Raw genomic sequence first — 25,840 nt, 5'->3', positions numbered from 1 at the left:
AGAACATAATTTGAGTGGCCTCTTGGCTTCTTGGTTTCTCTAAATGTGCCTTTAGGTGCAGTATAATTTCCTGCTTAGTCTAGAACTTTCCTTTCCTAGAGTGGTCTCTTCCTGTTATTATTAGTAGGTTCAAGAAGTTCAGGAGTAGAATTTATAGGTTCATCACTTTCTACGAATGTCTCCTTCTGAAGTTCAGTGTCAAGATCCTCTTCCATTTCTTGAGGTGACTCATTGTCAGTCTCACTAATGTTTTGAATGCCATGTTCTCTTCAAAAGTGACATGTCTGTTTAGTTCAATTATTTTCTGACCAAGAACATATATCTTGTAAGCTTTGGATGATTCACTAAATCCAATAATATCACTTTCTTTTCTGATGGGTCTAGTTTTGATCTTTTCTCCTTAGGAATTTGAATATACACTGGGCAATCAAATATTTTAAAATGATTTAAGTCAGGCTTGTTTCCAGTAAAAGCTTCTTTAGGGGTTATGTTGTTAGGACTAGAGTGAGGATATCTGTTTTGAATGTAGATTGCAATGTTAGAGGTTTTTTCCCAAAATGAGGTATGAAGGTTTTGATCATGCATCATAGCTTTAGTAGCTTAACTATGGTTTTATTCGTGCTTTCTACTACCCCATTTTGTTGAGGATTATATGGAACGCTGTATGCACTCTTAATCTCAGTAGCATGACAATTTTTTAAAAAGTTTTTTGAAGATATATTGTCCCCTGTCATGTGATCTTAGGGTTTTGATTCTTTCCCCATTTATATTTTCAACTAAGACTTTAAATTCTTTGAATTTTGCTAATAATTCATTTGATTCTTTAAGTTTATTACACATCTAGAGTTTCATTTCTAATAATGAAGATTTTATTGTTTGCTCATATCACAGATTTTGGAGGCATTAAATTATCATTTAAGGCAATTGTATATTTGGAGGAATGTTATTTCCTACTGAGAGAAGGATATATTGATTTGCATCATTCTTTAGCTTTTTGGTTTGTGTAAATAAGAATAATTTACAATGACTGGTCATGCGACCATCTGATATGGGCTCTATTCATAACAAGCACTTAAAGGTTTGTCTTATTCACTTGGTATAGGAGTTGCCTTCAATGTTTGAGTTACAATGGTCGAATGAGAGTACTCTGAAAGATGTACTGAACCAATTCAATGAGGTTTGCTAGATTTTCCTTTTATTGGTCATTTAATGTTCTACTTTTTCAAGTGTTAATAAAATTTAGAAACATAAATTGTCAAGTAGCTCAGCTTTAGAATGTGCATAATCAAATGATTGACGTATGATTGTTTACTGTCTCAATTATTATATCAAGACTTGCATTATTTATATTTACAAAATAAATAGTAAAATGCCAAATGCTATGTATCATATTTTTTTTCTTTTGAGTATTCACAAAACTTCTAATTATATTTTTGTATTGCAACCTTTCTTTATTAGAATATAGAGTCCTTATCTGGCTTGTATTGGAATGTATTGATTTATTGTAAGTCTTAGAAAGGAGCTAAAACCCTAAGAGGGATAAATTTTAATAATGGAAAAAGAACCCCTTTAGGCTTTGGGGTGTCTTATACACCAAAGTGGTATCTAACTTCCTCATATCCTAAAATACAAGCTTGACCCTTAAAATTTATAGCTAAGTTAGCAGATCAGTCTAATATCTTGATGATTTTGGGTGCAAAACATTTAAAGACAAACTGATTTGTTTGTGGATCTTCTTAGAGCATAAGATGTTTTAGATAAAATCATTTAGAGGCATACTTACAGTGATTCTAGAAGCGTTAGGGTAATTTGAAATTGAAAATGATTTTGGATTGTTTCCAAGTGTTGGATGTAGGTTACATTGCTTCATATGGGGAATTTTTGTATCAGTAAATAATTTGTAGTTTATCTTGATTTGTGTCATGTTATTTAGGTATGAAATTCCTTTCACTATGGAAGAACTTCATATGCCGCACAACTCTTTATTTTGACATCTGCAAGTATAGCTGATCTACCATTACTTACATCAGTAAAAACTTGTGAGCTTTTTGAGTAAAAATTAGTTGGTTTGCTAGAGTGTCTAGTGGGAATATTAAATGGGGGATAATCACAAAATAAAAATACCCTTACCATTGTAATCTTCTGTGTGTTGTGCCTTGTACACACACCCCATTGAGAGTCAGTGAGCCCAATCTTCTTCTAGGTCCTTAGGTTAGATTAGGCTTGTTTGTGTTGGTCCTTAGGTCCTTGCATGTTGAAATAAGGAAACTACCTTATACCGCAGAGACTTGGTTAGGCTTTTTTCTTAGGACCTTGTCTACGATAGGTTTCATGATAAGATTTGATGTCTTTGGTCATGAGGAAATCTGGAAGTCATGAGAATATCTGAAATTGAAAATTGATTTTTTTAGTGTGTATGAGGAAGTTGGACAAGTTTGAAGCATCACTGCATATAGAAGTTTCACAAAGATGAAGAAACTCAAGATTTCCTAAATCAGGTGTTTATGTCATAAAGCACGAGAAAGTGAAATTGCTTAAGGTCAAAACAATGAAATTTCCTAAATGCCTATATCACGCGCCAAAAAAAAAAGAGTATGAAACTTCTTGAGGCATAGGGTAAGTCAAAATTTCTTTAAATTCTTTTGTTGTGTCAAAATTGAAGTTTTTTATAAGGATAAATCTGCAAAAAAAGAAATTTCAGGATTTCCTAAAAGTCATTTTTTGGTGCGTAAAATATCGAAGTGTGAAACTTCTTAAACAAAAATTTTATGTGCAAAGTTATGCAAAGATGAAGTAAAAAGCGAAGTAATAAAGTAATTTCAGAATTTCCGAAAGGCCTTTTTTCGAATTTTCCTCAAATAGGGTGAATTTTCTAAAACTTATTTCATGTTGCAAAAATAAAAAAGGATGAAATTTTATTAAACAAAGAACTAGCGAAGGTCGAAATTTCTTAAACAAGATGGCTTGTGTGAAAGTATGAAAAGATGAAATTTCACTAAAGGTAAGGAAACATTAAATTCAAAATTTCTTACAGACCTATTTTTGTGTATAACTCTTGTTTTAACTTTCTCCTTTATTGTATGTATGTGCTGTTGTTGCAAAAACACACTAAGCCAAACACAAATAAACACACTAAACCAAACGCACAGACCGCTTCTAGAGTAACCATCACTCGACATTCTTTGGCATGGGACTTGGTCAAAATGAGGTAATGGGTAAGATGACAGTGATTTGTCATGAACCCAACACTACATATTCTCACCAGGAGACAAGGAATAAGATTTTGTTTAACCCAAAAGGTGGAACTGGTTTCAACAACTCCTCTCATCTGCTGGGACCAATGCTGAATGCCCTTTATCAGGAAGGGTGCAACCATTTAATGAGAGGGAAAATAGCCAAATGCACAACTCCATTGGCAATGGACAATGCAAATGGTTTAATGGATGTCTAGGAGACTATCATGTTGGATTATCTCCAAAAGAAGGCAACTAATATAGACAGAGGGTTGATATTGGTTAAGGCAAAGCAATACAAAGAGATTTTAAGGCGTAGATAGACTAGGAAGATCAAAGAACCGTCCAAGAGGCATCTTGCAATGATTTTACCGCGTGCGAAAGGGGTTTCCGATAGTATTGAACAATCTAGTATGGAAACAACTGTGATGGAGGGGGAGGGAGTTGAAAGGTTACAAAATCAGGTAATATCAGGCAAGCTCATTGGTTTGTTTTCACGACAAGGTGAAACAGTCACAAACGGTTAAAGTGGGCAACACGGAGGAATCACTAGATGATAATATATAGTACAGCCCAACCACTACACCTTTAACGTGGTGTCCAAAACTATATGTGCAAGAACTCATGGACTTGAAGAAGAGGCTTGAGGCTCTGAAAAAGAGGAATTGAGAAGAAGAGAACAAAGTATATGAAGCGATAGAGTACACAAGTAAGATAGAACGGGAAAAAATGTAAAATTTTGTTACGACCCTACATGGAACTATCAATTATTCTCTAGGAATGATCGTATGCTTGTATCTGATACAATGGACCTACTGTACGGTGGCTATAGGAAGCAATTAGGAAAGACCGTACAGAATTGATGAGGTTAGATGTATGGTAAGGGAAACCAAAGGCTGTGGTGCTAGAGGGTCGTATGGTAGTTCAAGATGGCCATGCGGTGAAGGTAAAGCAACCAAGTATAGAGCGATAGCTTTGAAGCCATATGGTAGAGATATGAAGGGCCGTACGGTATATGTATGTAGGCCGTTGGTGCAAGTGTTTGTCCGTCGTCATCATTAGGAATCACCTCAATGTAATGAATCTTTCCCTTCACAAAACAGCGATGACCAGGTCCCCATGTTTCTTTGCACGTGAAACATAGCTTTTTCCTTTCGAGCTCTTGTCGAGAATCTTCATCAAATTGAGGTTTTTTCTGAATTGGCTCCTTGTCTTTGTCTTCTTGTAGGGATGGTGTTGGTGTAGCTGTGTGAGTTTTGGAGGAAGATGCGGCCATGCCACACACCTTAATAGCTTCATTGAGTGCACACGGGTTGAACCCTTTGATCCAGCCTCTTAAAGGCTCTCTTAGCCCATCCATGAATAACACAATTTGACGTCTTTCAGAGATGTTTGTGACTAATATTGACAACCTTTGGAATTCAGTGATGTAGTTGTCTACCGTGCCCGTTTGCTTTAGCTAAGCTAGATCTTTGAAATTTAGCTCAGGATTCTTCCCTTCGAAACGGTCAATGAGTCTCTTAGTGAACTCGACATAAGAGGTTACTTGGTCGTGTCTGAGAGTGACCAATCCATGATGCCACCACTCATGCGCCACTCCTTCCAGATGAAGTATTATGAACTTGATTGCTTCCTCTTCGGGCATCGGATTGAGTTGGAAATAAGTATCTTCCTTCAGAACCCATGATTGTGCGGTAATGGTGCCAGATCCATGAAATGGAGATAAGTTTAGCTTTCCGATCTTTCTCCTGAGATCATCATTAAAATAACCATGATTTCCCTCGCTAGAATATCTCTTTCTTAGATCAACATAGTCTCTGTAAGATATATCACCTTCCATATTTGTGTTCCAAAAATCTTCCTGAAGTTTTTCTTGCATTTCTTGAAAAGTGGCTCTCTTTCTCTGCGTGGTGCTTCCGTCCTTGGAAGGAAGATGGGTATCGAGGGTCGAGAATGAGAGGGTTGAAAATTTGCCCTTCTTGAAATCGAGTCGTCATTATGCCCATTTTGTTCTCTTGTTGTCTTTTCCTTGGATAATTTCTGCCGTGTTTCCTACATCAGCCATTGGGTTTCGTTGATTTGTATTTGGTTTCTGTTGAGCTCTCTTAAAAGATTCATGAGTTCTATTGTAGGATCCTGATGATCTACCATTCTATCAATAGGGTTATTTTGCCTTCTCCTTCGAGTATAAACTTGCAATTACATTCACTTCCACAAGCTAGTAGAATAAAAAGCTCTTATACCACTGTAAGATTCCGATACCCTTCTGTCACAACCCTACACAGAACTATCAATTATTCACTAGGAATGATCATATGCTTGTGTCTAAAAGCAATGGAAATACTGTACAGTGGCTACAGGAAGCAGTTAGGAAAATCTGTACGAAATTGATGAGGTTAGATGTCCGGTAAGGGAAACCAAATGCCGTGGTGCTAAAGGGTCGTACAGCAGGCCAAGATGGCCGTATAGTGAAGGTAAAGCAACCAAGTATGGAGCAATAGGAATGAAGCCATACGGTAGAGATATGAAGGGCCGTACGGTATATGCATGTAGGCCATACAGGATAGGTCGTGCAGGATGGGTTGTATAAGATGGGCCATGCAGGACAGGCCATACAAGATGGGCCGTCCAAGATGGGCCATATAGTGTTACTACAATACAATCATGAACAAGTGAAATCCAAATAATCAGAATTGAACATAGGTATATTCAATTAATATTCGGAGATAGGTGGTGCTTGGATTTGCTAGATCCGAGTGAAGTGTTATAGGTAACGGAATAGGGTGAGGGTTGAATCCCACTAAAAACGGACAAACCAAATAGGGGAGGTCTTTCACTTCCAAAATGGCGAACAACAGAAAACTCCAATAGGAATTCACAGTACATAGAAAATAATCCAAAATGCATACCTACTACTACCTACAAACCCTTCTTAAATACTCGTCGGGAAAACCTTCTGAGGGTGTACAAACATAGCCGATGACCAAACTTCCTATGGAAAGAATTAAAAATGGGTCAGAGATATATTAGATCAATCAGCCCAATAATAAAGTTTAATTAATTACATTTATTTTATGATGGGGATATTACAAAAAAAACTCTAAAGGAGCAACTTTCAAGCATGCAGGAGAAAATGGAGTTTAGGAAGCAAGAGTTAGAAACCATGAAACATGAACTTGAGCATTGGAGATCAGCCGGAAATAAGGTGTTGGTTCTAACAATGTAGCAGATATAACACAAATCAAGGAAATTCTAACAGCCATAGTGGACATAGAAGTTAAAGAGCCTCAATTGAGAGCACAAATAGAAGAAGCGAGATCTTGGTCTCAAGTGGTTAATGTATCAACAATCAAACAAAAGAGATTATTGAACAAGAAGTTAAAATGCAAATAAAAGAAGAACAGGACAAGTGGGGAAAGTGGCTAATATCATAGTCAAAGGAGTGAAAAATTTCAGAGAAAGTGAGAAAACAAACACCCTAATGAGGGGTTTTCTTAGAGATCAGCTGAAGTGGATAGGTGGCATTGAACAGGAAAACATGATTGGCAAGTGGCTAGATAGGGGGAGAGATAGGCACATACGGGTTACCTTGAAAAATATAGAAGACAAGAACATCATTCGTTGAAATAGAGGGTTGCTTAGAGGCACGGGGTTTTATTTGGATGAAGACTTAACCTTGTCACAGCCAGAAGAACAAAGAAAGGAATGGGAAAAAGCGAAAACAACAAGAAATCAAGGGACATGGGCTTGTTTGAAGAATGGGAAAGCCCAAATCAGCAAATGCTTCTCGAAGGAGAAATAGAAACTAGGGGCCCCATAGGATTGCCTAAGTATTGTAAGTTCGAATTATAGAGGTTACCCATGGAGAAGAGGTTTGGGGGTGGGGCCCATTATGGAAGAAAGAGATATCATCATTCTTGTGGCACGAGGGTTGCAAAGTACCAGTTTTCGAAGGTTACACAAAAATTTTAGTTTGGAATAAAGGAAATGACATAGGTAAAGGGTATGGCGGGATTATGGTGCTAGTTCTTGAGAGGTGGTGTGACATTGTTAAATTTGAGAAAGAGGACCCAAATAAACAATGTATTTGGCTCCAAATATCAGGGAATGAAATTAATTTTAGATTGGCTGCATGCTACTTTGCTTCGCAAAAGTCTAAGTTCTACTAGAAGGGAAAACTTGACAGTGAAGATCCCTATGCTTCACTGAAAAGACATTTTATAGTTCAGTACCATTGGAGATATAATGTTAGTGGAGGATTTCAATGCTAGGACTGCTAGTAATGAATCCTTACAGCTGATTGACAATGAAAAAGTGACAAATAATCCTCTATGGCTAGAAGAAGGTAGTGATAGGCTTCGGAAGAGAGCCTTCGAGGATGACAATGTGGTTGTTTCACACATTGGGTCTGAATTATTGGGACTGTGCAGTTTGTTCGATATGGTTATTTGCAAAGGGTTAGAAAGATGGCCAAAATTAGGGGGTATCACGTGCAAGACGTGCAATGGCTAAAGTGTGGTTGACTATGTAATCTGCTCACAAAATCTTATAGATAAAATGCTTGAGTTTAACATTGGTGTTTGTCCCATAGAGATGAACTCCGACCACATGCCTTTACGTTTTTAGATGGACCTCTCTTCAAACAGCTTACACAATAAACATGATACTCGCATGCAAAAAGCAACTAGTAGCAAAGGAAAAATCCTTTTTTAACTTGAGAACAAAGTCATTTTCAATGCAATGCTTAAACAAAAACTTCTAGAAACTAACAATCTTTTAGATAGTGACAAGGTTAATGGGGTAGTGCTACTGTTATTATTCATAAGGCTTTAGAGGCATGTAAAAGGTCAAACAACAAAAAGAAGTCTACTAATACCTTTCCGACAAATTCTTAGTATGATGAGGAGTGTAAGGCAGAAAAGAGAAATATAAAAGGGAAATAAGCTAACAAAGACACCAAGAAATGGTATACCAAAATTATTTGCACCAAAAAAGTAGAATGTCACTGCAAAAAGGCAACAACTAATATCCCTGGGAAAGCATGACACCAAGAAGTTTTGTAAAGAAGTATAACAAGAGAGAAAGCAAATAAATAACAGCAATACAGATGCACAATGGCTTGAGTATGCAAAGCTGCTATACGAGCGCCTGCAAGAGGAGAACATTCCTCGTAAGGTGAAAACTTTTAAGGAACTCTTCACAGTTGATGATAGCAAAATGGGGATAAAGAAATTGTCAAGTGGTAAAGCGAGTGACATTGATGGGATGCAAGCTGAATTCATAAAATGGGGAGCGAAAGTTATTGCGCTTCATTTAAAGGATATTTTCAAGCGTGTTGCTTGTGAACGTTTCCCATTAGATTGGACTACTAGTGTGGTTATCCCACTTTTATAGAGCCGTGATATCAACCGCCCATCAGACTATTGCACTATTATGGTTGACCCACTTCTCGGAAAACTTTTTGTGAGCATGATTAACTGTAGAATCAGCAAATGGGCATAAAGTGAAGGTAAAAGAGCAAGAGGACAGACAGGTTTCAGACGCAAACACTTCACCATTGACCATTACATCAGCCTTCAGCACATAATAGAGAAAGCGGGGGACAGTCGGGGGGAAGAAGCTTACTACTGTTTTGTTGACTTCAAGAAAGCCTTTGACATGGTGCCTAGAGGCAAGCTATGGAACAGAATGAAAGAATTAGGCATCTTAGATGAATATAGAGTAGCGGTGCGTAGATTATATGACAAAGTCAGAGCCAAAATCAGAACTAGTGATGGTATGTCCAAATGTTTTGGGAGTGATATTGGTATCAAGCAGGGATGCCCTTTATCCCTTACCTTGTTCGGGCTATACATCGATAAACTAGAAAATTGGTTAGATAACTTCGAGGGGGAGGGTGTTTAGTTGGCAGGGTATGTGGTGAAGTTTCTTTTGTATGTTGATGATCTTGTTTTGATAGCAAAAATGGCTCAAGGATTAAGAGATCATTTAGGGGCCTTAGAATTTTTTTGCCAAGAAGTTGGGATGCAGGTGAATATCTCCAAAACCAAAGTCATGATTTTCTCTCTAAAGAGAAAAGAAGAGAATACTACATTCCTTTTTGAAGGCAGCCTGTTGGAAATCGTGAAAGAATACAAGTACCTTGGGATTGACTTTCATTATAAGCTCAGACGGGAGATTTGTAGAGCGAAAAGGATTTGTGGGGGTTGGAAAGCTTCATTTTTGCTTTAGAATAGATGTAGGACAGTAGAACCATGGGATTGGAAAACTAAGAGGACTCTCTTCAATTTGCTTGTCATGCCGGTAGTTCTTTATGGCTATGAGGTGTGGGGGGGCAGCATGTCAAAATGTGGATGGAGGCAAATAGAGAGAATTCAAAAACACTGAATTACAAGCAATCTCAAAGTCAAATCTTCTGTTCCCTATGAAATTCTTTTGTTAGAAACCGACGCTTTTCCATTATATGCTTCATCGTTAATTTGGTTAATTAGCTACTTAAAAATGATGGAAAACATGCATGGCCATCGGTGGCCGAAAATTGTGAAAGAAGAAGTTCATAACCATAGGAAGAAAGTATGGATGAAGCAAAACATTAAATGGATGGATAAATGGAACATCAAGGTGCAAGAGTGGCCGAACGATAATGTAGGCATAAAAAAGTCTTAGGGAAAAGTTTCAAAGTACCATGTGGAATAATAACATTGGTAGAAAAAAGGGTTATTACATTAAATAACTCAACCCAACCAGGGATTATGATGAGAAAGCGTACCTTGGGGCTGCTATTACAAATAAGGCAAGGTTGTTATTGGCTTAGTTGAGGACTAGATCCCATCACTTCAGGTGCGAGACAAGCAGATAGAAGAGGTCCAAGGGGGTTTGGGAGGAGAGGATATGTGTGTTTTGGAGGACAGTAGCTATTGAATCAGAATGGCATTTTCTCTTTGAGTGCATAGTCTACAACAACATCCAAATTTACTATGATTTTATACAAAAGGCAGGCAACATGCATAGTTTGTTTGAGGTTGACAGGGTCAAGCAAACCATGGATTTATTGGTTGAGATCCATATCCGAAGATTGGAATTGGAAAGAAATATGGAATCTGCTTAGCATGTTCTGCTGGTCACATAGACTGTTGTGGTCTCATGTACGTCATGAAAATCGCATTCATTTATTCAAAGGTTGAAATTTCTTGAAGTCAAATTTGGATTAAAAATTTCTTAGAACATATTTTGTACGCTAAACGGAGGAAAGTTGAAATTGAGAAGATATATTATTAAAATCAAAATTTCCAAAGTCATGTGATAAAACGGAGAAAGCAGAATTCATAAAGTAAAAGACTTTATAAAACTCAAGTTTCACAATGTGTCACAAAATGCAATTGGGAGGAAATAAACATTTCAAAGGGCCAAATGTAATGTCCCCATTTTGTCGGCATCAGAGTTTTAGGAATTAGCCTATTATTGTTCTCCTTGTAGGCTAATTATTGTGGATAGAGGGTCTTCTGTGATAGTGGCTTGGCTTGGGAGGGTCTTATCTTCTCCACATCTCAATAAGCTACAAGTTGGTTTTCGTTTGACTTAGATCGGACTTTGTTTGAGCTTAGTTTTGTGTACTTACTATTTGTGGTAAGTTTGTGTTGATCAAGATGGACCTTTTCTAGTTTTGGAAAGTGCATTTGGTCACATGGAGAAATAATAGATGACTCCTATTTCAGGCGACATATTTAAATGATGAGTATTTTGGGAGTTATTATCTTTTTAGTGGCCAAATTATTATTAAATAATTAAAAGGCTATTTATAAAGTTACAATTTAACTTTATAATTTCACTTAAGCTGAAGATTGAGTTATCATTGGAATGTTGCCAAAAGAGTTAAGTTGGAAAGTTAGAAGAGTTGAGTTAGTTGGGAAACTTTCGCAATTTCAGAAGTTGAGTTCTTTTGGAAACTTTTGTCAACGAAGGCATTATAAATATGAGCTCATTTCATTGAGAAAGGCATGCTTGAATATTATTTGCTTTAGTTGCCTTTGTGGCTTTCCTAAATTCTGATTTTGTATGCCTTTCTGAAGTATAAGGGTTTGTAGTTGATTGTGCATTCAACTGCTGAGATATAGTGGTTTGATCGGAGAGTCTAGATTTAGAGCTTTCTCTTTCTGTAGCAACTGTGGCTGAGGAGCAATTGTCTATTGAAGGGATTCAGTGTCTTCTCTTCATGTATCAAGTATGGCTGAGAAGGCAAACCCTATACTGGAGAGATTGGTGTTTCATAATCTTGATTATTTGTAATTCCTACTTCTGATTATTGCCAATTTGTAATTCTGATTTAGAAATTCATAGCACTGTGATTGGGGATTGATCTGCTTTTGAAATCTAGACATTAGATTTTTCTGGAGATACATTTCATATGCAATTTGCAAATTGGGAATTCATCACTACTGGATTTCATAACCACTGGAAATACATAATTCTGTGTGTTCGAGAATTTAATTTATGAATTTCCTGAGTTTGAGTGCCCAGTAATTCATTCTGTTGGGGCCCTTTGATTGCCTGCAATTGAGGGCTTTCTTTGGCGTCTGGGTTCCTGCGCATTAGGCGTCTTCTGTCCATAAAAAATATTTTGAAACCCTTGCTGCTGGGTGATATATTTTTACTGCATATGGGCAGGCTTACATTTGGGAGATTAACGACATTGCTGACTACTATTTGAGCACACAACTCCCTGGATTTTGGGCATTAATCTTCCTTGATTCTGGAACACTAAATCTGTTGTGATTGGAATTAAGTTTGTTATAATTTGCTAACAAGCTGGGCATATATTTTCCTCCTGTAGATGCCATTTTATATTCTCACAGCTAGTCTGGTTGGAGATTCAATTCTGCACATTTTAAGGGTTGAGTTCTACACATTCTAAGAGTTGTGCTCTGATTGGAGGCAGCAAATATAATCAGTTTGCATATGTGGATGCTTGGAGGAGACTGTAACAAATTGTCTTAGGGTCTGATATTTGTTTGTAGTTGGACGCTTTGCTCAGTGAGTACCATCACCAGGTTCATCAGTTATTTATTTATTGAGTTTTTTCAGCATGTGATGTATGAGCAAGGAAGTATAGTTAATAAGATTGATAATTGCGTATCTATTGTGATTTTTTTATATTTTGGCATTACATATGCAAGGGCTATAGATAAAGAGTTGGAGTACTACCTTTAATCTGTCATTGCAAATCAAGTATATTTATCCAACTAAAACTCTCGTAATCTGTAAACTCCACAAAATCATAAGATAAATCAAATGGAAACAATTTCTTTTAGCATTGCAGTGGAATGATCCGATTGGGTTCATTACACCAAACTTCAACAAAACAGAAGAAACACAAGGGTTGAGGCTGCGCAAACACCATGATTGGCGAGGGGCTGTGAGTAGGATTGTATTGAACACAAAGATGCAAAGCCTTAGAAGTACGAGATTGTGAACATATGCGGAACTTAAAATTTTCCATGGAGGTCTTTGCACACTAGATTTCAAAATGAAGAAATTTGGAGTTTCTTAATTTGTTACACTTTCCAAATTTCTAAAAGACATGCATTTTTGGTCCTTGTGTAAAAATTTGAAATCTATACCATCTGCTGCATTAAAGTCTGTGACCTACTCTTGAATTTGATAAGTTGAGGTTCTACACACATTTTTTCCTCTAATCCAAACTCATGAATGTAAAAGATCTAACCCAAATCCCAAGATTTTGAGTTCAAATTCCTTTTGACCGTAATGAATTCAATGTCTGTTATTATCTTGATATAAAAATAGTTCAATTCAAGCAAATTTAAGACCCAAAGTTGCAAGAAAAATAGGTTGTATATTGGTATACCAATGATGCTTGTGTCTTAATAAAGTTATTAAGTAGTTCGAGGTTCTATGCTTGCAAGATTGATGCCTTCTAAAAATTCAAAGATAGTTGACTCCTCTAAAACTCTTAGAGCTGACAAAACTTAGAGGGCTGCACAAATGAGGTATGAAGATCAAGGAGTGGTGCATGAGACAAATATCACCTCTACATGGGATTAGGTGGGGGACATGGACTTGGGACATATCAATGTTGCTGAGCTCAAAAGAAGGATGTATGCTCCAACACAACTGATTTGGCAAAATGAATGGTCCCAAACAATATCATGCAGGTAGGCAGATTCAAACTAGCATTGCAAAGCAGAGAGCTCATCTTGGAATGTGAAAAGCATTATGTACCCGATAGTAGGGTAAAAGTTATAGAAGATAAGGTCATTGCGGATTTCACTAGGAAGGCAATTAGAAAGGCATTCAATATCCCGATATACAAGAAAATGTCAGATATTACAAATGAGCAAACCAAGGCAATGTATAACCAAGGATTAACCCAAGATTAATAGACTTACTTGAAGAGTCTTAGGCGACACTTTTCAAAGACTCCAAAGAAAAATGAAAAGGGGAGAATTCCTTGAAGAATATTGTGATATGACTACCTTGTTGAGCAAAGTAATGAGACTCCCACAGTCAAATAGCAGTCAAATAGCTTTGAGGATCATAGTTCAACTTCTCGTTCTCGGCCACTTCTGGGCGAGGCCAAATTTTTTTTTCTTGGCAAATATCGGAGAGAAATCGGCAACTTCTCGGGAATTTAAAAAATGACTTTAATTTAATTAAAAATGCATTTTTTTCACAAAATTCAATAAGTAGATGCATGTATTGAGTGAGTAAATGAGTAAACAAACCAAACAAGCTGATCTAGATATATATAAATGCAATTAGTAACAAAATCGCATCCTCATGTTGAATGCTGATGTAGTCATAGTGTACAGACTCTGAACTTTGAAACAAGCTACAAATAGTAAATACCGAATTGTCTTTGTCAAAGACTCAAAATATAAGCAAATACAAATGTCAAGTTCAATATGAAACTAGTCTACTTCTTCCTCTTCCCCATCCCAGTAGCTCTAGTCAAAACTATGGGAGAGGGAGGGGGTCTAGCAGCTCTAGCCGTAGTAGTTGTCTGTGGTGGTGCTGGTGTTGGCCTTGGCAAGGACTCCTCATCATCCTCATCCTCACTATGATTGTGCTCATTGTCACTGTCCTCAAACTTCTCATTCTCACTGCCCTCCTCCTGAATGTCGTCTAGTCCCACTGCAAAACCACCCTCCTCCATAGCCTCCTTGTCCAACTCATATATTTCATCCTTTGCTGTCCAATCCCCAAAAGGATCTATGTCATCCAGATCAAGTGGCTCAGTTGCTGCTGCCATTACCTTTCTTATGCGCAACTTGAGGTTATAATGCACAAAGACAAGGTCATTTAGGCGTTTTTGTGCCAATTTGTTCCTCTTCTTTGTGTGAATAGATTCAAAGAAGCTCCAATTACGCTCACAACTAGATGAGCTACAAGGCTGACATAAGATGCGAAGAGCAAGCTTTTCCAGATTTGGGACATTACCACCCCAATTTTGCCACCAAGCATCTGCAAGATAAATATTAAAGAGTTAGAAAGCAAGATGAGGACAAGTTTTTGTAGCTTATTTATCTACTTAACATGCATGTGAGAGACTCGAAATTCCAAATATTGTACCTAGTGTCTGAGTCTGTCTACCTCTCTTTGCCAAGGCTGAGGAGAATAGTTTGCCTGTTGCATTTTGATACACTTTCATCTCGGCCACAATGAGGTCTCTCATTGCAATGTTGGGTACCATCTTCTGCATGCATTCACTAAAGCCCTCCATGACCTCTCCATTGGGATCTGCATATGACGGAGAGAAGCAGTAACAAGGGTTGAGGAAATACCCTGCTGCATGAATGGGTTGGTGGAGCTGATTGCTCCACCTCCTATTAATAATATCCCATAAGGGCTGAAATTTTAGGCTCTCTCCCCTATACTTATTTGTTACAGCGTCTTTCGCCCTATCCATGGCCTCATAAAGGGACCCCATTGGGGTTTGTTCCCCATCTATCAAGCGGAGAACTCTAACCAAGGGCTTCACCACCTACAATTGAAAAGTAGAAAACAATTATCGATCAAAGAGTAGGGTTATAAAATAATAATGAAAGACTTGATTAATTAGTACAAAAAAAAAAATCAAATTTTGAAGTTTCCAACTCACATCCACTTTTTTTGAAGCTCGCTCAAAAAACTGGAGGTCAAACACAATGCGTGCAACACTCTACCCATTGACCTTCTTTGAATAACTTGACTGTAGCCATTTTGGACACACAAACATTTGCTTCAAAGGATTGATATGTTTAAGAACACTTTGCAACGCTAAAAAAATCGTTGCAAATCTTGTGACTGCGGGTCTAACCAACTCCTCGTCTTTGGTGTAGTCTCTCATCAAGCGAAGGACCCAAGGGTGATTGTAGATATATTTTGTTATCGTCCTTGCTTCCTCTACAACCGGTTTCACCCAATCCAATTTCCCTATATCCTCCAAAAGAAGGTCAATAACATGCACTGCACAAGGAGACCAAAAGAGAATGTTATGCTTTTTTTGTAAGATCCTACCCACTGCCACATATGCCGCTGCATTGTCGGTTATGATTTCCACCACATTTTCAGCCCCAACCTCTATCACAGTATTCTCTAGCATTCGAGCCAAAGTCTCAGCCGTCTTTATCTTGCCTGAGGCATCCAAGGATTTAAGAAAGATCACTTGATCCTTGCAAGAAACTAAAAAGTTGATGATGGTACTGTTTCTTGCATCTGTCCATCCATCTGAAAGTATGGTGCAGCCATATTGTTTCCATTCTAACCTTTTCTCTTCAACCACTTCTTTACCTTTACAAATAGCATCTTTCAACAATCTACAAGCACAAAATAAAAAATGAAATTCACTTTAAGTACATGAGTTTGATTAAGAAAAATTACTTTCAACAAAAACAAGTAAATTGTAAAACTGTAAAAGTATTGAAGTACGAAACAAGTGAATTACTCCCACTCAAGGCTGCAGGAGTAGGTGGTTTGTAGCCCTTTCCTACTACCGTACAACCAGTCACAAAATTTAGAAAATATGGACTTGCTGCAACATTGAAGGAGAGCTTGTTAAAAAACCAAAAATAAGGAAGATAAAAGTGGAGGATCTTCACATTGATGGATAGGTAATGAGTTTTACTTCTAGACTTGTTTCAAGAGGAAATATAGAGTTGCTGATCCTATCGCTCTTCAAAAGAAAAGATTCTTTGATATTTGGTTCACTTGGTGTAATAATCAATCTAGGAGGCAAAGAGTTTATTGTCAGTTGGAGAGGATTTATGTGGAGGATTCAATGTTTAGTATTGCCAATGAAGATGGTCATAATCCTGTAAGTGTTATTCTTGCATCTCTTTTTGATCATCATCCCATTTATGCAAATGTTCTTGTGGACATTGAGCTTGGTAACAATAGGAAAGCTAAAAATGGTTTTAAACTCAACACATCTTTATTGAACAATGAGGAGGATAATGGGGCCATTCATATGGTTACATATTTATATAAGTTATGTGACTTAGAGTTGAATCCTAGGGATAGATGGAGCCTTTTGGTGGATCTTGGAAAAAAGTCTATCAAATTATTGGTAAGAAAAGAGCTAGGGACAAGGATGAGGAGGAGCAGGTCCTATAGAGTTCCTTGAATTTCATTGAAAGAGATTTTTAGAGTAAGGGTTGTGATCCTAATTTAGAGGAGAAACTTATACGGACTAAAGCCCATCTTAGGAAGATTCAGCAGTATAGGATAAGAGGACGACAAATCCGAGCTAGGATGAACTTGATGAAGGAAGGGGATGAATGTTCTAAATACCTTTTTAATATCATTAGAGCTAAACATACGAAGGAATTGATTGAGTCTGTTCAAGTAAATGGAAATCTAAATAATGATCCTAGCTGCATTAAGGAGGCTTTTTATAGCTTTTATAAAGATCTTTTTACCTTAGAATTGACTGATGTAAAGAAGCAGGAGTTAGATAAATGTCATAAACTTATTCCCAAAAAGATTAGTAATAAAGATGCTAAGGCATTGGATAGACTCATCACTTTGGAGGAGATTAAGGAGACTATTCTTTCTCTAGCTAATTATAAGGCTCCTGGGCTTGATGGCATCCCTGCAGAGTTTTATAAACACAATATTGGGTAGATTGGTTCTGAATTGTTGGAGTTGTATGAGAAGGCTTTCCAACTTGGTTCACTTGGAGCTGACATCAATAAAGGGGTTATTAAGCTTTTACCAAAAGGTGGGGATAAATCAAAAGTTAAGAATTGGAGACCTATAACATTATTAAATCTGTCATACAAAATTATTGCAAAGATCTTGGCTAGGTGGATAGGGGGGCTTCTTAATGAGTTTATTTCTCCTACCCAAGCTGGTTTCATCAAAGGAAGGCTTATTCTAGAAAACCTCATTACTTGTTAGGAAGCAATGCACTGAGCTAAGCATGATGGTTATGATGCAACAATGGTTCTGTTAGATTTTGAAAAAGCTTATGACAGAGTAGAGTGGCTTTTTGTGATGGGTATGTGGCAAGCTTTTGGATTCCCTCCTGGTTTTTGTAAATGGATTAGCATATTGCTTAATGATTCTTCTATAGTTATAGATGTTAATGGGGAGTTGATTGAGAGAATTATTCTTCAAAGATCTATAAGGCAAGGATGTCCAATTGCTCCCTCATTGTTTTTATAATTGCTGGTGATGCATTAATTAATATTTTTAGATCTTCTCAATTAGGACCTCCTGTCAAGGATATTACTCTGCCCAATCAAGAGATATTACTTAATGCTCAATTTGTTGATGACACTGCACTGTTTATAGGTTTGGATGAAGTGAATTTTAATAATATGTACCATAGATTGCAAATTTTTTGTTTCATATCCGAGGCCTAAGTGGCTCCTCACAAATCATGCATTATTGGGTGGTCATTGTCACCTCCAGATTGGGTGGGGAGTAAGGGTTGGCAATGGTTGGGACCTAATGAGATTGTTAGGTATCTTGGGATCCCATTCTCCATTGAGTCATCTACTAAAGATATCTGGACTCGGACTCGGCCGAGTCCTGGCAGAGTCCACATGGACTTGCCGAGTCCAAGGACTCTGCCGAGTCTTGGGTGAGTCCAGAACCCAAGACTCTTTTTTTTTTTTTTTTAAATTTAAAAAGATAGAGATTTTCAGAAGATGTTTTTTACAATGTATATAAATTCTGAAAATGATGTGGCATGTCAAGAATCTGTTAAGGATTGAATATTGAATCTTAAATCTTCAACTTTATATTATGTTATTCAATTTTTTCCTTCAAAAGTTCGTTATTATACTTGTATGATTTTTCGAGTCCTTGCCGAGTCCTGGCCGAGTTCGGTCGCTGAGTCCAAGTCCGAGTCAGATTTTGACTTTCCGAGTCAGAGGCGAGTCCGAGTCCCGTAACACTGATTTGAAATGACAAACTCATCTATTGTCTGTGGCAGGTAGAGTTCAAGTGGTACAGAAAGTGTTATTTGTTCATCACATATTCCTTGTTTGCTTGGCTATTTTCCAAATATTAGAGCAACAATTTAGAAAGGATAATGAGTGATTTTTTGTGGTTTGATGGTTTAGGGAATAGAAAAAGACACTGTGTAAAGTGGGAATGATGTTGTTTACCCAAAGATAAGGGAGGATTGGGGATAATTGATTTAAAAGATCAAGGTATGGCATTGGCTTCTAAATGGATTATTGAAGCTCTGAGTGGGGATGAACCATGGAATATTTTAATTAGAAACATCTCTAGATCTGTTATAAAAAAGGGGAAAGTTGGCATAATGTTCAGCTATGTGACAAAGTCTTTGGGAACTTTGAGTTATTAGTGTTTGGATCCAAAGTTTTCCATTCTCTGTGGAAGACATTGTCATATCCCCATTTTAACATAGAATTTTAATAATAATTAGATAATAAAATGTTATTAAATAAATAATGATAATAAAGTTATATTAAAACTAATACTAAAATATAATACTAGGAAATAATAATTATTTAATTTATATTATTAATGAAATAATATTTAGCATGATATTTTAAATAATAAAAAATAATAAAATTTCAATGAGTAAATAAAGAAATAAAATTAGATACAAGAGACAGTATTGTAGAAAGTATGTTAATTTTCTAAATAAAATTTAATAATAAATAATAATAAACACAAATGAGCAAGTAAATAGATAATATAACATAGTATAATATAAATTAACTAAATCTAATGAATAGTGAAGGGATGTTTAACAAATAGACACGACTCCTTAAAATTAAGATATGAAAGGGAGAAGAGTTTGTTTTAGAGAGGACAAAAAAAGGAGGAGAAGAGAGGAGTTCAAAAAGGAAAAATGGAAGAGGAAATTAATATGAAGAAAATAAGGAAGTGACTTTTTGTAAAGGTGTCAATGATATTGAAAGGATGTGAACCTCCGAAAGGGTCATAATTATGAATAGTTGCAACTTTTCAAAAATATTGTGATTATAAAGTAGTTGGACTTCTTCAAAGGATTTTAGTTATGAAGTGTTGTCACTTTTTGAAAGTATTATAATTGTGAAGTGTTATGACTTTCCAAAGGATTTGTAGTGCAACTCTTGGGAAAGAAGAAGGTAAGAAAGGTATGCTTATGAATTATAGTTGTTTAATTATGTTTATGAATTTATTTATATTAATGAACCATACTTGTGGATAATATTGTGTTAGCTCATGGGGTTAACACCATGGATATTAATGATGCTCGAAGAATGGAGCATGTGAGATATTAAGATCTCCATTATCCACCATGGCCAAGAATCAAAATGTGAACTCGAAGCATGGAGCATGGAGATATTAAGATCTCCATTGTCCGCCATGGCCGATAATCGATGTGCCAAAATATTTTGATGTTGTCAAACATATGCATGTCATTGGCTTTGGATAGAGGATGCTCATCCAAGAAGAATCTTAAGGGGTGCACTCTCGGGATGATAGCGAGGTAGCTATGAGCTAAGAAGTCCGATCTGGAGACGTCCTTAAGATTGGGTTTAACTTAGAGGGTAGAATAATATAGTTAGTCTTATTATTGTTGTGATTCTAACATTTATTTTGCAGGTATTACTTGTCCCAAACTAATCCTATTAGTGGGGACATTACAAACATGGTCTCAGGTTAGGAAATATATTCCATTTAGGGATGTAGTTGGTGGCTCCCTAAATATTCTGTTTTGGATAGATCTATTTGGTGTGGTGTTGAAGCTAATGGTAAACCTCTTGCATTAACCCAGAGTTATGCAAAAAACTGGAACAAATATGACATTTTTACTGTTGGTGATATTTTGGTTGACAATAGGCTAGGATTATGGAATGAGATTGTTGGCAAGTTCAACATTCCTAATTCTCAAAAGAAGACTTATTCCATCATTGTTAAAGCTATAGGAAATGTCTTTCCTGGACATATTATGAATTCTAATCAGTTTGTGCAGAAGATCAGATGGAAAGATGACAATCACTTCAATAATGTTTCTCCTAGATGTATTTATAGAATGCTTAAAGATGATTGTTCTATTTTTGATAGGGTTAATCATGGTTGGGGGCTAGGAGTTTTGGTTGATAGATGGCCTTTATCTTTTCCTTTTTTTGGCATTCTTGGTGTGAGCCTAAGAATTCTTGTTGCAGATGGTTGTTACTTTTGAAAAAACTTTCTGTGGGTAATACTTTGGCTAATGGTCATGGTACTCCTATTATGTGTGGTGTATGTTCTGTCCATGAGTGCTTTGAGCACCTTTTTTTGTGAATGTAGCTTTACAAGGGTGTTCGGGCTATTTTTCTAGTGACCCATAGTCTGGAATAGTAGGTCGGGTCTTTCTTGGAGTGAAGTGCTTGCTGGTTTTGTTAATGATTTTGATTTGAAAATGAATAATTTTTGGTCTGTCTTGTGAAATTCTTTGGTTTCTTTGGAAGGAGAGAAATGCAAGGATATTTCAGAAGAGAAGCAGACAACTTACTGAGTTTGGATGTAAACTCATACATGTTCAAATTATGTCACAGGTTGTTGCTACTTTGGAAATCTCCAGGGATAGATTTATGATGCTGATGCGGCAGGGTCAGATCTTGATCCACAAAAATGATATTGTTTCATGTCAATATTTTTATATGCACAAGGATATGCTCAAATAGAGGGAGATGGAAAATCTTAACCAATTTATTAAAGATCTTAGTATTGGTGGTAGAGTTAAATTTGGAAATCATATTTCTCATGATCATGTTGTAGATGGATAGAGTGGTTAGCCCAATATATGGGTTATTTTTTGATGTTTGGAAGACAGACCAGGCTGGTTATATAGTTGTTTTTTGTATTAACTATCTTAAAAATCTCGGTTATGATAGTTGTTACTGTAAACAGTTAACAAGTACTACATGTAGTAAAGAACTTGTTTCATTTCTAGTATCTGCTTAGGTTGTATGCATATACTGCCTGTTGAGCATATTTTGAAAATATTTTGTAAGATGCTCAACGTGTTAAAAAGCTTATGATGTAACCCAGATGATTGCACTATGTTAATACAAAAAAATTGTTTTAATGATTATGGCGTCTGGAGGCGTACATTTTTTATGATGAGCTTTAGACAACTCTAATTGTATAAGCTATCCATAATACCGACCAGGTTCAGGATAACGATATTATTCAGCAAAGAGATTATAATAAGATGAAAGATAAGGAAAGCTCCCATATTGATTGGTCCTGTGAAGTAGTCACAATCATTGATACTATCTCACAGCATGTTCTTGATTATACCAAAAGATGGCTAGAGAGAGGAGCATAGACTGAAGAGGGACAATGTAATTTTCACTTATGACGTGCTAGGTGACTTGAAGCCTCACTCTAATAAAGATGCGGAACAAGGGAGAGGTGATGCCTCTCAGTTAGAGGAGTCAAACAGGAAAAGGGCAATAAAGGAGAAAATGGAAGAAAGGGGAAGGCTGCTTTTGAGAGGTGTCCTATAGAAAGGCTTAGGAAGATTGTGGAATCCGGCAAGACTAGATCCTCCACAACTCGTGAAGGTCATCTTGACTTTATTTTGGCTGCCTTACCAGAAGGAGGTGAGATAGTTAAAGTGCTTGAAGAACAAGAAGAGGAAGGGTGACTGCTTGAGATTGTAGCGACCCTTGCAGTCCCTCACTTCAAGAAGCTATACTGTTCTTATAGCTTGAGGGTCTTCAACAAGTGATGAATAGTGTTCTGAGGCGAGCACACAATGGGGAGGAATAAGAAAATAAGGCATTAATGGTTACTTAGGATAATCTCTTGATGGGGGCCCTTGCCGAGCAAAACACAAAAAAGAAAAAGAAAGCAACAAACAATTTAAATAGAAAATAAAGATAGATAAGATAAGATAAGATAATAATATTAATGTTGAAGAAAAGATCACCAACAGGTCTATGAGACTGAAAGATTACAAAAAGACAACTAGCAACTGTAGGAGCACCAAACGGTGTTCGAGAAAAGCATACAACAAAACCGAAGAAGGAGAGAGAGAGAGAGAGAGAGAGAGAGAGAGAGAGAGAGGCCAAGAAAAAGACTAGGAGTCCTTTCTTGGTAAAAAGAAATCAGTCACAGAAGGATATGACTGCAAATGGATAGGAGCTTTGATCTGTCTCTGTGAGCTCGTAGAGGAGTGATGCTGATTAAAGAAGCCGGTATGGGGTCTACCAGACCTGGAATGACCAAAAGGACTGGTAGAACTAGACGGCCTTTTCACACCACGTAAAGGAGATAAGGGTGTGAAAAAGGCAGTACTGAGCTGAGTAGATGTATGCGAGTGAGGAAGTAGTGACTGTAGAGTATTATCATGGAGTAGGGTGGCCTCCTAAAGATAGAGTGCGAGACATCGCTGGTCACAATTATTGAAGAAGGATGAAAGAGAAAAACAATTCTGAAATAGACAGTAAAATCTTCCTCTGATCTCATAATAGATAGGGCAAGGGAAAATAAAGTGAGTCAAAAGTACACAGCTTACAGATCCGTTCTTGATGATCGATCTGAGCTTGAAGACGGTGAGAACCAACTCTGAAGGACCCTAGGGAGATACGTAGGGCATGAGAGTACCGTCGAGATAACTAGGGTGAACAATAATCCCATCACAGATCTTCAAAAAGTGCTCTGCATAGAAGGTGATCTTCGAACATAAGACAAAAATAGTATATTGAGATTCCTTTTGATGGGGAAGAAATGATGATGATAGAGAACCTGCCCGAGAATCAAGCACAATAGGAGGATGAGAGTATCGAGAATGTTGGCGGAGATTCAAAATCCAATTAGGATGACTCTTCTCTTAATCGATCGGAGGCCCTGGGCTGGTTAGAACAAAGAATGGCAAAAAAGTTAGCAACTTGACGTCCACCATTGACATTTGAGGCATGTTTTGCCCAAACTAGTCACCCTCAGGAAGAAAAAGACCTAAAAAAAATTACTAGGGATGCTCAACATAATTGGAGAATCTAGGTAGCAATTCTAAGAAATGAAAAACTAGAGGGTGTAATATTCCATCATTAAATAATCAAAATAGTAAAATTTCTTTTGTATTTAGGGCTTTGAGGGATTGTTTTATACCTTAGGCCCATCTTTAACTTTTAGTAGGCGTAGGTGTTTGTTGTGTCATGTGTTGGTATTTTGTGTCTCTCAGGAGTTTTTCCTCCGACGAGATATTTAAGTCCATTGGGTTGAATGTTCTAGGGATACATCTTGAATTGATTCTATTGTACTACAAATTCCAATTGGAGTTTTGCTCTATTGTCACTGTTTCAGAACTAAAAGGTCTTCTCTATTTTGCTTGTGACACTTTCAGTGAGATTTCTAGCTTACTCTACTTTGCATGTGGATTACCTTGCTTGGATCTTGCAAGTCCAAACACCATCTATAAACATTCTTGTTCAGTAACAAACTAGATATATCAGTATTTGGCCTCTATCTCTATTTGGTGAATATTTTGTGTATTTGGCATTAAATTATTGTCTTAATTCACATCTAGTTTGGAAACGTCATAGGCACAAAACTTTATCTTCCGTCATTAGCCATTCATCCCTCCCATTGTACGGCCTGCTTACCAACCCCTTATTGTACAACTATTATCTATGTACAACCTCTCCACCTCCAAACAACTATACGATTTTATCGTTTGCTTTGCCATACGTCCATAACCTCCCTCCACCATATGCCTCACCTGTCACAACTCTACCATACGCCTCACCTATCACTCCTCTGTATGCTGCCTTTCTTTGTACATCCTCAACACTCCCTCTCCCCACTGTCGGTGACAACCCTTCTCTCCCTACCATACGCGCCTCTTCAATCCATCATCGTACGAGTTATCAAACTTCATAACTCCCAATTCTCATTACAAATGAAGGCTTTCACATATCGATTTCAAGTCCCTTTATTGCTCTGACTGGTGCAAAACATTACTATGGTATCAAAGCTAGTGATTCTACTAGCCTATGGAAGTGAATACAAGTTTACACTCGGAGAAGAAGGCATGATCACTCCATTGGTAGAATGGGGGATCCACAGGATCCTATGACAAAAGTCCACATCAATGAAATCCAATGACTTAATGCAGGAAATATTACAAAAATTGGCCAAGGAAAAAGCAATTAGAGAATAAAATGGGCATAGCAACAACTCTGTTATGGGAAGGACAAACCCTCAACCCTCTCGCTCTCAACCTTTGATACCAATTTTTTCTCCAAGGACAAAAGCACTACATAGAGATTGAGAGCGCAGTTTCCAAGAAATCCAAGAACAACTTCAAGAAGATTGGAGGAATGGGAATATGGAAGATGATATATCCTATAGAGACTATGTTGATCTAAGAATGAGATAATCATGTGGGGGATAGCAAGGTTATTTTAATGATGATCTCAGGTGGAAGATCGACGGAGTGAACCTATCACCATTCGATGGATTAGGATGAATCGGAACACTGATTTGGGTGTTAAAGGCAGCCACATATTTCTCGCTCAATCCAATGCCTAAAGAAGAAACGATCAATTTTTGTTGTGCTCCATTTAAAAGGAGTTGCACACGAATGGTGGCATCATGACTTGGTTACTCTCGGTCATGATCAAGTAACCCCGTTTGTCGAATTTACAGAAAGTCTGATATAGCACTTTGATGGAAAGGATCCCAAATTGGATAAACACTTTGTTGTAATGACAAGTTGTGCTAATTGTATCACAGATTGCAATTTTTTCCTTAGAGTGAGATTTCTGGCTATGCCCTTTCTGCTATAGGGATGGTGGGGACTATGCCCACCTTGAGCCAAGTAAGCCAATAACTCCACTATTTGGCACATTTGTATGGAAAGGTGGGTTCTTGAATATATTGAATCCATTAATGGGGTTGATGAGGGTTTATGTGCCTAATTTGCTGATTCATGGGGAAATAGAAGAGTTATTATTGGGAGTATCTCCTTGAAATTAGTGAGGTGGTGATTGCTATGGCTATTGGGCTGTTAGTTTAAGGTGGAAAATGGAAGAACAGTCGGGTCATAGACAATAAAAACCTTAATATGTTTTCCAAGGGTGATGAAACTCTGATCAAAATGCAGGGAGGCTATGAACGGAACAATTGCCACCACATTGGGACCAGGTTTC

At 37.1% G+C, this 25,840-nt stretch overlaps 1 protein-coding gene across 5 annotated transcripts in view; it reads left to right on the top strand.

Annotated features, from left to right (window-relative positions):
* Window positions 1-25,840, top strand: part of LOC149557892 (zinc ion binding protein) — a 188,915-nt gene that overhangs the window by 97,858 nt on the left and 65,217 nt on the right. For 3 of the 5 annotated variants that reach the window (XM_089832348.1, XM_089832346.1, XM_089832347.1), the window contains exon 7: window positions 1,103-1,177. The exons of the other annotated variants lie outside the window; for them this stretch is intronic. In XM_089832348.1, coding sequence (XP_089688474.1) covers window positions 1,103-1,177 — 75 coding nt within the window. The remainder of the gene's footprint in view (window positions 1-1,102; window positions 1,178-25,840) is intronic. 5 annotated transcript variants of the gene reach the window in all.

This window comes from Cupressus sempervirens, chromosome 5 (genome assembly GCF_028749045.1).
Source record: "Cupressus sempervirens isolate cs-2001-9-10 chromosome 5, ASM2874904v1, whole genome shotgun sequence".
In the NCBI taxonomy this organism is placed as follows: Eukaryota; Viridiplantae; Streptophyta; class Pinopsida; order Cupressales; family Cupressaceae; genus Cupressus; species Cupressus sempervirens.
This window is presented reverse-complemented; position numbering and strand designations above follow the sequence as displayed.